Source organism: Lepisosteus platostomus, chromosome 17 (genome assembly GCF_059453375.1).
Source record: "Lepisosteus platostomus isolate fLepPlt1 chromosome 17, fLepPlt1.hap1, whole genome shotgun sequence".
NCBI lineage: Eukaryota > Metazoa > Chordata > Actinopteri > Semionotiformes > Lepisosteidae > Lepisosteus > Lepisosteus platostomus.
In genome coordinates this window covers 9,700,703-9,712,990 of record NC_142627.1, presented here as the reverse complement: position 1 = coordinate 9,712,990, position 12,288 = coordinate 9,700,703, and the positions used below count along the sequence as shown (strand labels likewise).

Below are 12,288 nucleotides of genomic sequence, written 5' to 3'. Positions count from 1 at the left end.
CCAGGATTAGGACGTTAGCCATGTGTGATTAGTTACTCTGTGAATTTCAGAAATGAAATGTTATTGGATTTATCTAATTAATCTTGGTTATGGGATTTCCTGAAACCTTTCCCAGACTTCCCTTGTGAAAGAATTCTGCTTCTTGGTGATGGGGAACATACAGTCTTTGCAATAATTTGTCTCTTCCTTTGTTGTAGAGCCATTTCAATGCTGTCAGAGTAATCATTCTTTAAGAATTTTTCTTTAAAAAAATGGATTGTAAAATCCTAATTCTGGAGCGAAATGTGGTATACAGTATCTTTCTAAACTGGCAGATAATGAACTCATTTAAGCATGCACAGAATTAAGTTTTCAAAATTATGCTTTCCATCCATATACTGTAACTGTGTGTTCAACTTTCCAGAATGCAGTAGCATACGTTTATAAACATAGCAGCTATGGCTAACTTACAGTAGGCTCTCATATTTGGCCCAACTAGCTCATTTGGTAGTGATTAGCTGATTGAGCCCAGGATCTCATTCAGGGATGTCTTGAAAGAAGCCAGGGTATCAGCTTCTACCGCATGGCTGGGTAGCTTGTTTTACTGTATACTCCCATAAAGCTCTGGGTAAAGACGTGCCTCTTGTTCCCAATTTTAAATGCACTACCACATAAGTTCCACTCATTTTCACCTCTGTTGTCCATTTCTATCCATTGTTATCTGTTTTTGCTTTTTTATACTCTGTAAAAGAAGCTGTGCGCAGGAGGCGATTAACTAAGAGGATCAAACATGAATTAAGTCATCTTGATCTTGTTATCAGACCAGATTGTTTCAATTATCATGGCTTCACTCTGCTTCTTACCGAATTTGAATTTTACAAAATTATCAGTTATTTTGTTTTTTGTACATTTTAGAAACACTCTGAAATCAGCCTCAGAATTTTCTCCTAATTTAGTCATCATTTTCAATTAGTGACAACGGTTTTTCAAGAAAACCTATCTTGTTTGTGTTACTGTATATTTGGTGATCTGTGTGTTCCACTTTTCATTTATGGGGAATTGAGTTATTGAGATACTGTACAATTTTAAAAAGTGTACACTCCTTAAATGGACATATCTTCCATCTGAAAGGGAATAATCAGGAGTATGTTTCAGTTTTGTAATTTATTATTTATTATTAAATGCACGTGCTGTTTAATTGCTATACTTAACACATTTTGAAATGCAGGTGTTTTTACACTTTTTTATTAAGTTTATTATTGTAAATAATAACATCCACTGACATCTGTGTTGTAAATAGGACTATGATACATGTTCAGTGAGCAGTCCTATTTTTCTACTTCTTACAGAAGCTGAATGATATTTTGATTAAAGGATACAAACACTTCTGTGTAGTATATTTGGGGTGTTGTGAAATGTAAATCTAGGATCATGTCCATGTTCTGATCATTTTCTTGCCACAGGAATGAGAAAGCAGGGTTGCAGTCCTCCTGCTTAGTTTTCACCAGGGAAGATGGCGACCCCCTGACCCCTGCCAGGGGGCCACAATGCAGCGTGGGAACAGAGGTGCACAGGATCATGGGAAAAGAGGTTAAAGAAGAGCAGAACCGACTCAAAGGATGTGTGGTCAGTAGCTTGGTATTTAATGGCTACATCGGTGCGTTTTTTTTTTAATTTAACTGTGGTAGAAATGCACTGCTTCATAATGTCCAGACATTGGACCTTTTTAGAGTTTTGGTTAACCAAAATGACACTGGAGGAAAAAAAAGATTCTTTCTGTCTATAGCTTAAAAAGTTGGCTATGAGTAGTGAATATGTAGCTCACAGGAAGAGCTTTTAAAGGTGATATTTAAACTGGCAAAAAAATATTCTATAACTTTCCATGAAAATGTCATGCCATGATTGTACAGTGTTTGCAAATGGTGTGCCAATACAAATACCCTTTTATTTTAAGTAGAAAATGTAATAGTTTTCAAACCCCTATTAGGTAAATAAGCATCATGATGAGAAGGAACTCTCTATGTAATGAGTAAATACACATTAACTTAATATGATATATTAATTCATATTAATATGATCCATCAGTACTGACAGGGCTACATGAGAGGGTTATGATGCATTCAGCACATTAAAGTCCAGCGGATTGGCAACTGCTTAGTGCTCCTTTTCATTTAGATTATTTTCTTATTTGAATATAGTATTGTAAATGCAAAAACCACTGGTTTCTTTCCCAGCTTCGCCAGGCTTACAGTTTTTGCCAAATATGACGCCAAATGCCAGCTCCATCACAGCATGTTTACTGTAATAACATGAAGCCATTCCGACTGTCTGTCCTATCATCTCTCTTGGACCGATTGTAAACTGTGACATGGGTTTAGCCCTTGAGCTCAACCAAATTGTGGAGCCAGGTATGGCCATTAGTCAACCAAAGAATACTTTTTTTTAATTTTGTTTTAGCAATACTTTGTTTTGCTTTAGGGATTTGTGGAAAGAGCACTGTATACTACCAGTTGGAGATGCTGGATCCAGTTGCTTAAAATGCCTTTTGCTCTAAGGAGCATTTGCCTTTACTCTCCTTTTTTTGGCACTTCACTTATTGCCTGTGTGTGGTGCAATCGTAAGGTTGCAGCAGTTGGTAGCATGAAGTAAACATGTTGCAGTGTTGTTTTTGTCTCTAATGACATCCAGATGTCAGAAGCTGTGGACCAGATGGGCATGTTGTTAGTGATAGTTCCTGGCTGACATCACCCCCACAAATCCGTGCTTAAAAAGCAAAATAGTAATTGGAGGGAACGGTTGCTCTCAGGAACAGGAAATCTAGGCTATTTTTTGCCTCCAGCAACATTAATCAAATGTTATGTCTGGGAGGCATCTCCTAGCTCTGAGGTTAATATGCGATTCAGGTTTTGTTTATGGTGGAGTTAAATAAGCGTGTGTTTAAGTATGCAGATGCATATTTTTAGAAAATCTGCTGACCATAAGTTAGTGGCGCTAACCAGTTGTGTTTGTTTAATAAACATGTTTTGGCATCATGAAATAAATCACTGGTAGCAGTATAAAGTAGATTTTGTATGACTTAAGAGCATTTTAATGACCTTGCATGTTCGTAAGTTGTATCGGGTGCTGCACAGGATCTGTTGCTATTGCCTAGGAGCCCGTGATGATGTTGCTACAGTTGTGAAGAATGAGAAAATAAATTCACACGACCATTGGCAAATGGCACAGCAAAAATGTTCTCAGTCTATTGTAGTACATAGTTTCCTGTGATTAATTGTTGTTTAATGTCTCAACATGGTGCTTTTTATTTCCAATGAACAATTTGGTCTTTTGCTTTTCACTTCACGGCAGTTTTTCATTATGATACCTTGCCAATGAATGTCTTCCATTCTATGGGTAATTAAAGTCTTTCTTGGACATCCAACGAAAGGCAATAACCAACGTTTGAACAGGAGGAAGGGAATTCTCATCATATGCATACTGTATAAGGGTCACTTAAGCTCAGTTTGGCATTTTACAATGTTCAGGTGGATGGACTCATCCACTTTACAGGAATCAAACCTTTACCAAAGCTCTTCATCTGTGCTTTCAACAGCTGAACTTGAATTTTTATAACCAGTAACATCTTGGACAGATAGAGACTGAATTGTACATCGAGAGATTCACCAGCATGAGAGTGCTAGAGTTTAGGTAGCGACTGTGGTCAAAGTTCAGCCTACAACACGTGTACTCACCTGAAGGCAGAGTCACACGTTTTCAGTGTTGCTGTATTCCAAACTCTAAAGGTTCAGCCTGCCATACAAGGTTTGCTCTTGACAAAACCTATGCCCTGTCTTTCGATAATGGTGAGAAAGCAGAGGGAGCTGGATTCAAAGCTGGGAGTGCCAGGTGACCTTGCACCTCTGCTTCAATCTGTCTGGCCCTGTTGAGACTCAGCCTGTGTGGTGGAACCCTGTAGAGTCTCAGCACAGGCTGTGAAACACTATGGAAAGAGAAACAGCAGTGCAAGGTTGAGACGTACTGGTTGTAGACAGCACAGACGAGTAAAACAACCTCAACCTCCCTTGGTGATTGGTGTAAAAGTTGCAGTTTAATGAACACACCTGCAGGCTGGGTCTGAGAGATCATCCTACACTGAAGCAAAAGCAGCAGACTGGATGGCATGGCCTGGCTTAACTTCTTCCCACATGGAATGAGGCTCTGGATCTGAGAACTTTGTCATAGACAAAACAGCACTGGAATGCTTGTTAGCACTGGTGAAAACCCCTGGCTAGCCTTTGCATGACATGACCCTTGCAATTATTAAAGTGAGAAGCCCCGGTGCCTGATTTTGTTTTTAATACATTATCCAGCACAGAAAGAGCCAGGTAGTGGATACTGCTAAACAGTTACCCTTAGTGCGAATCAGGCAAACCGTATAACCACTAATATCCTCCTGGTAGTGAGAGGGTCAGGCCCCTGAATATGTGAAGATCTGCATGCAGTACAAATTATATTGTAGATCCCTGCTCTTCAGTCTTTCAACCTCAAGTCTTTAATGATCATGAGCTAATGCTCACTAGACCCTTGGATTCCATCTGTCTGCCCTTGCTGGGACAGTGTGCTATCTCAGTCCCCCCAGCCACACTCTCTCAGAGGAAATCTCCAGCCACAAAGTGACAGTGATACACTTGTGTCAGATACAGCACTGCTGAAAGCCAGACACAACAGAAGCCCAGATACAAACTATCATCATTTCATACAGTAAGAGCACTGAAGCAATACACTGCTTTACACTCAGTATACACAAGCACACTGCTTTATACTTCTCACTGGTACGCTACTGGGAACTTCAATACAGCAGATATTTCAAGAAAAACACTTTTGTTCAGTTATATGGATGTATATGTCAAGTATACATATACATCCAGTTTGTAGCATCTCAAAATGCATCAGAAATGTTATGTTGTGTTTTAAGTCCAGTTTAGCACACGTGGCACCTTGCTGGTTTCTGTGGTTTTTCTAGACAGAATGTAATGGTTTTCAAGCCTATCAGTTTCAGCACATTTCTCTGCTCCTTCAACTATAGCCTTAAGATGCCAATGTAACCTTAAATATGTGGGTTTGGTTTGCTTGTGGGTGATATGATTGCTTGTCTCTTTCGTGGTAATTTGGTAGCTGATTAAAGAAGCTTATCAGAAAAAAGTTGAAAAATCAGAGACAGTATATCACTCAAATTAGGATTACATCTGATCTGCACAAAAGATGGTGTTTTTATTATTTAAAGATTTAACAGAAATCTTCTGTTCTGTTTAACAGAATTCATTTCATTATCTGGTCAAATTGTTATACTTTTTTCATTCACAGAGCATTAGAGAGCCTGAGGGTGTCAGGACATTAATAAGCAGCCAAGTTGAAGACCACTCTTCAAAGAGCCCTACCACAGAAACAGGAATTAATCCCTGCCACTCACATGATGTCAGTGGGAGGAGCCAAGCAGATGAAGACAGGTAGATTCGCCATCATGTTGCATTTCTAGATCACACAAGGGAAATGTGAAAATAAACAATAACACCTACTTACTGTACAGCGTATCAAGCAAATCAAAAACATCTCTTCTTGCAGAAAAACATCTTTCTTTCATTTTAATTTATACTGTCTAATATTTAAAGCACGCCTTAAATCAACATACTGTGACATTTTTAATATAAAATGGGGTCAATCATGTTGAAAGCCAACAATTGCAAAGTCAATAAAATCCATTAAAATATTTTGATTGATTGATTGGTTTGTTGATTGAATGTCATTCTCTGTTTGTACATAACTAATATTTGTACTTTACAGTAAGAAACATAAGACTGAGTCCCACACTGCCTTCTCACGTGGAAACTCACAACTCCAAGTCCAGTTACAGAAATTCACGGTTTCTGCAGATAAGGTAATTAGTGTGCCACTGTACATACTGTAGCTATATTTCACGCCTGGGATCTAGGCTTCTTTTCACTCATTAATGACGTAGAGAATCGTAGAGAACGATTGTGGGAAATTGATCTCATTAATGTTTTTTAATTGATATTTACATCAAAACCTGCATTTAAGAGGCCCAGTGAGACAGTGAGACAGGACTTGTCCACATAAAATAAAATGAACCAAAATACATTTTCCTGATGTCCAGGCATAGTCTTTGCCTCATAGCTCTCTGTCAGTTGTCTGTATGTTCTTTTTTTAATGGCATGAGTAATATTCTACAATTTAATTAAATTAAGTAATAATTAATTGCAATAATAGACCCATAACCGATTACTGAAAAAGCTGTGGAAATTAAATTTTGCGTATTTTGTTCTTTCTTGTGGTAACCTGTTTCTTATGGAGCGTGGCTGTAAGTTTCATCTTTTGTTCCATTCTTTTCCTATGAAGACTCTGTCATGGCTGAAGGACAATGTTGCTATGGCAACCCAGCTCTGCTGCGCTGTCGGTCCCGATGGCTTTGAGGAGGCCAGGAGGTGCCAGGCCGCCCTGGAAGAGGACATCCTGTCAAACAGGGCAAGAATTGAGGTGGTCCAGAAGGTATGTGCTCGGCCACATGCTGAGGGCCAGAAATCACCGTTGTTTTTTTGTGCATCATTCTGTCAAACAAGAATTTGTTCTTCATGTAAACTTGGTAATCCGAGAGGTGCTCAGAAATATTTCCATACCTCCAAGCTACAAGAGCTTATTTAGTGCAACAGAAAGGTCTACTTTTATGCTTAACTACCAGTAAAGCTTAATGAATTTAATAAGGGTAGGAATGGAACAAAGTTTCATGGGGGCTCCCAAGCGCCTTAGCCAGTAAAGTCACTCATTCAGAGTTATGCCTGAGCCCTGTACGTCAGCCATCAGCGGTCTTACACAGGACTACATACAGTAGATGGCTGGCCAGCCTTGAGTTTTCCCCGGCCTGCTGCACAGCAGCGACCCCTGTGACTCTTCCACCTGAAGTGAATTCTTCTGCTAGCACTACAGGGTTCAAAGTGCGAAACACAGGGGGCTACCCTGCACTTTTCACAGGCCTGAATACCCAATGTGGTGCCGCGATGCTCGTCTTAGTAACGTTGTAGTGGAGCTAGTTTGGGCACGGTGACGTCATCGCCCTCCCTGCGCGTCGCAGGGACCTCAGCCACCTGGGCTGAGGGAGGTCTCTTTTAGCTCACTCGGCTGGTTCCCTGCTGCGTTACACCGGAGACCGGGGTTCGCTCCCGGATGTTGCGGGACGAACCGGCAGGGTGGAGCGGCAAGGGCACGAGCCCGCGCGGAACCGCGACGGTCACAACATCAAGCTGGTTGACAACTGTCACTGTCAATTCTAAACTGAAAGGAAATTGATAATCCCATATAAGAAATAATTCTATATGTGTTGTGTGTATGTGTAGTGAACCATGTGTTGACTTACATATAGGAGGGAAGGAGCCTTGTGCGAGCACAGCACCCAGGCAGTGCAAAGATTGAAGAGTTCCTGGGCCAGCTGGACGTGCTCTGGGAGGAGCTGAAGAAGAGACACCAGAAGAATGCCGTGGTGCTCCAGGAATCAGAGAAACTGGACTTAAAGGTGCAGCCTGAGGAAAGGGACCTTTCTCCCTGTCAGAAAAGCAAGCTTTTGCTAGTGTGGAATAGAAACTGTACTCTAGCTATTTCATCACAGAAATGCCACTTTTATCATAAAATAATGACTGACTTTGAAACACAATTGTCTTACTGGCTATGTCTGGTGATTTCAGAGTTTCAGAAAGTATGCAGAGCTTACGTTTTCTGTCCATTTTCTTTCCGTTTCCCATACATAGTTTGGCCCAAGTGTATCATTCAGTTTTCTTTCTCGTTGCTGACCGAGAGCATGTCCATCTTTTTGTCTGCACTTCTTCATGCGTCATGGGCAGGCGCAGAAAGTCCTGAAGGACCTGAGCAGCTTGGAGGCCTGGCTGCAGACGGTGGAGTCGTCCATCCGGCAGTCCTCCCTGGAGGGAGATCCCGAGTCCGTGTCAGCTGCAGAGAGGGAGAGCAGCCTTCTGGAGAGAGAGGTGGCCTCCAGAGGCCTGGAACTCAGGGTCCTGCGGCAGGAGGTGGACAAGCTGAGTGGCAGGAGGCACGTCCATACCCAGCAGCTGGCGCGCAGGATGGACGAGGTGGAGGAGAAGTAGGTTTTCTCTCCCAGGCTCCCTGGGGTGCAACACGAGAGCAAGAAGAGGCTAACGAGCTCAATCAAAGTCAGGCGGAGATGCGTCGGTTCAGCTGCAAACCTTTTCAAGTTATTCTCTGTGTGTCGGTCAAAAAGTGGGAGGTTAGGGAACGCTGACAAATGCAGGTGAAATAACACCTTAAAAAATGGATTCAAAACACTCCTTTCAAAGAATAATATTTTGCCATTGCAGTGGAATCCTGTTGTGTTTTGAGCTGAACTTGTGAAAGGTGGCAGTTCTTCAGCCATTCACAGACTGTCTGAGTGCCAGGTTTTAAGATACATTCCTGCAAATAATCTTCTGGGGCCAGAGTCTGTTTTATTAACATCTGAGGTATTTTCAGGACACTTGTGAAAAAAGAAGAGTGGATACTGTAAAACGTACAAAAACACATTTCAGCAATTACCGCTTTGGCAATTTAGATCCTAATTTTTAGGTTTTTCTGGCATGCTTTTATTTCTCCCAGTTTATGTTTTGAATGGATGCTGTGTCTCTCTGCATTGGTTGACTAACGCATTGATCATCCACACTCCTGAAACCTAAAACCTTTTGCGTTGCAGCAGGCTGTTCAGTTCCTCAACTGAAATTGCTGTAGTGGTCTGAAATGACCTTTATCGCTCCCACAAATACATTTTATATTCAATGGATTCAGTGTTCCACATTTTATGTGTTTGAAATCACAGACTTGGGTTTGGTCGGAGAGATTTCCTTCTTGCAAAGTAAAGCTGCACTGGACTCCTTGTAAAACTATATGATGTGGGCAGCTTTATTAGATGTACCTATGTCTATAAACACAACACTGACTCTGTTAAAGACAGCAAGCCTACCAAAGAAAATAAAGAAATGGAAAAGGTTTAATTTATAAATTTCCACGGAGGACTTCTCTGTCTCTTTTTTCATGCCTTCTGAGAATAAACCCATACAGGTATAACTTATACTTGCAAATGACAAAAACATGTGAGCTCTTAGTAAGTTAATAGTTCCTTCTTAACACGCATCTTGTAGTCTGGGTCTGTGAGCAAGGGATGATTGTTGTAAGCTTTCTTTTTTCTGCATTACAAATGTCAGATCTCCAAGCATAGACCTTCTGTCTGGATGCTTTTTTTAAAGCTTCAACAGGATTCCAGGGGCTTTCCAGTCACTGCTTGGGCTTCTGTCATTGAAGTGCTGCAGACGTCTCCTCATAATTTCACTCTATTTAGAAAACGGGTAACACATTGCTAATGAATTCTGACTGAACAATGCAGGAACAGTTCCTTCCAGAAGTCCTCAGAGTCATAGTTGAATTTCTTCTTGTACAATAATCACTCCTTCAGTAACAGACCTGTGATTCAGGTCTGAGGGCGCTGATTTATACCAGAGCCAAATTTTACCTCTGGTTGAGTGAAAATATGAATTGTCGCTTTTTTCAAGCCTTGTGAATCAAATACCATGAATTCCAGGAATTCCAGGAATCCTGTTTCCCTTGCTGGATTGCTATGGGCCCTTGTCTGTTCCTCAGGTACCGGAGTGTACAGGAAGCTCTGAAACAGCAGACCTCAGAGCTGCAGGATACTCGCATGCTGACGGAGTTCCTGGAGAGAGTGGAGCTGGAGGAATGTCTGGAGCCCAAGAGAATGAGCTCCGTGGACTGCAATGAACAGGTGGATACTGCGTTACGTCGCCTTCAGTCGTCAATGAGCTCGCCCTACATGAAATACACTGGGGCCCTGCTGCCAAACGTTACCATGCTACTTTACTGAGGAATAAGCAGAGGGGCTTTGAGAAATCACTTGAATAATGCAAAACAACTCGTAAGACATATGTATTGCAGTACCTTTAGATTTGTTCCTGCCAGTAGTCTGAAGCAAGACTGGTGTGTTACACTTGGACAGTTTAGCATTCTCATTGTCTATATTCCAGAAGTAATCAATAAAAACCATAAGGTGCTTTAGTATGTGTTTCATGAGGACATAATGAGATGCAACAAAAGTCTAATGACTTTGAATTAATTTATGTTTATTAAAAGGACACAATAATTAGTAGATGTAAGGTAAAGAGTCTAAAAGTTTGTACCTTCCTGCAATATTTTAAACAGATTTGCATTTAAATTTAATTTGGTTTTAAGCGGCAAGACTTATGACTTCTGCCATTCACACTTTTGACATGATACCTGTTCCCTCAGTTTATTATCTCAGTAACAGACTCAAGCAATAACAGCTCTTACTCCATAGTTGGGTTTGTGGAGTGGTAGTTTTTTTTTTTACCTCAAGGACAAATATCCAGAAGAGCTCATTTTTATCTGGATAAACAGACTGGAAGGTTCACAAGTTCTGGCTTCTGGTTTGGAAATGTTTGTATTTGTGCATGAAAAACTAAAGCTGGCCTTCTTTCCTGATATAAAACAGCTTCAAAAACCTCAGGACCACTAATTAAATCATGGTTTGACGCAAGGTCAATTTTTTGTAGATGACTTTTATATTATTAACATTATTCTGATATTTCACACCATGACAATACCAGGAAAAAATGCTACTTTGCCACAGCAGTGATCTGCATAGTCACAAAAACATTTCCCCTTTGGCCCTGCTGGGTCTGATTTGTTTGTTTTGTGCTTTTTTCGCCTACATTCCAACAAAACCCACTGAAAGACAGTGAGGAACATGATGTAAAAAGTAAAATACAAAATGCTGGAAAAATAAAAAAGTGCCCGTATTTTGTCCTACTTTTAAGTTGAGCCATGGTACTGTCATCACTATTGTTGTCACTATATGCTATTGTCAGCAAAGTGGTAGAAAATAAGTGTAATGGACGTACTGTAGCATTAGAAAATCCAGAACTTTCTGTTGTGATGTCATCAAAAAGTGACAAGGTGATATCTCTTAGGTTCGTGGCAGTGAGCTGCGATCCAATTCCTCACTGCTCCAGCTTTCGGACCCAGCCAGTCAGCTGATTGACAGCATTGCAGACCCTGTGGAGGAGCTGAGAGAGGCAGTGGAGATGCTCAATGACACAGTGAGGGAGAGGGGCAGATCTCTCATCCGCAACCAAGACCAGGGAATCAAGGAGCTGCTGAGCCAGGTAGGCCAACACATGTCCCTTTAGGAAAAACATCAGCTCGTGGGGCTCCAGGGAGCTGAAGTCTGCAGGGAGGAAACTACAAGTTCAGATCCAGGCTGTGCCACTGCAAAACCAGTGGGCAGCATTCCTCAGCCACTGGGCTGAAACAGACCAAGAACCACCGAAATAGGGAGCATGGCTCAGAAATGTCCAGTTCGGGCTGTTGGCCTGGGGCATTGAAGACAGGTCTTGTGGTTTAAAGTTCATTTTGGTTGTGTGTGGTGAGGAGGGGAGACCAGCTTGATTAGCAGAATTGTTTCCATCGGCATGCTTGTTTCCATGCTCCGTTTCACGACGGAGTGCAGGGAGTGTAATGGTTATATAACTTCTGAATAGCAGGTAACTGGGGGAACTTAATAGCCTACAGTATATTTTAAAACAGAAAACAGACTAAGAATTATGTACTTACAGTGAAATACAATGAAGGAAACCACAGACTCCTATGCACTCTTTAGGTTTTATTTAATGAATTAAGTAATGTTTCAGTTTAGAAGATTTTACCTGCAGGGGTGACCTGGAGGTTTAGATGGTTACTTTGTGGTAGTTTTCCTTCCTTGACTTATGTGGCTGGAAATATCACACGCCAAGTGCATATTGATGTTTATTACTATGATGCCATCATTGTTTTCACTTCTTTGTTATTGTTGTTATTATTTTGGCCAATTACATGAATTGCAAACAAACACAACACAAAAGCAGCTTGATCATTCTGGCCATCATCCAGCTGTACTCTGATGTGGCATGTGGACGTATTCACTCTCCACAGCTGCATGAACATCTGGAGCTCAGTTGTCCCTGGTGCATGGTCATTTACTTAATATACATGAAACAGAATCACGCTTCAGAACCAAGGTCTGAAAACAAGGCTACTGCCAATGTTTAATCCTCACTGTAATATTGCAAACAGCAAAGCCATCACTGTGATGCACATTTCAAATGTCATAATATGTGATGATGAAATTGCGGTTTACAAGTAGTTCAAAGTGCAATATGTACACCTCAGAAGATGAAGCTAATACTCCTG

At 41.0% G+C, this 12,288-nt stretch overlaps 1 protein-coding gene across 7 annotated transcripts in view; it reads left to right on the top strand.

Annotated features, from left to right (window-relative positions):
* Nucleotides 1-12,288, top strand: part of mymx (myomixer) — a 52,194-nt gene that overhangs the window by 21,010 nt on the left and 18,896 nt on the right. For all 7 annotated transcript variants that reach the window (XM_088609621.1, XM_088609626.1, XM_088609625.1 and 4 more), the window contains exons 11-18: nt 1,443-1,605; nt 5,323-5,465; nt 5,800-5,893; nt 6,373-6,522; nt 7,391-7,540; nt 7,866-8,122; nt 9,667-9,808; nt 11,031-11,225. In XM_088609621.1, the coding sequence (XP_088465747.1) occupies nt 1,443-1,605; nt 5,323-5,465; nt 5,800-5,893; nt 6,373-6,522; nt 7,391-7,540; nt 7,866-8,122; nt 9,667-9,808; nt 11,031-11,225 (1,294 nt within the window). The remainder of the gene's footprint in view (nt 1-1,442; nt 1,606-5,322; nt 5,466-5,799; nt 5,894-6,372; nt 6,523-7,390; nt 7,541-7,865; nt 8,123-9,666; nt 9,809-11,030; nt 11,226-12,288) is intronic.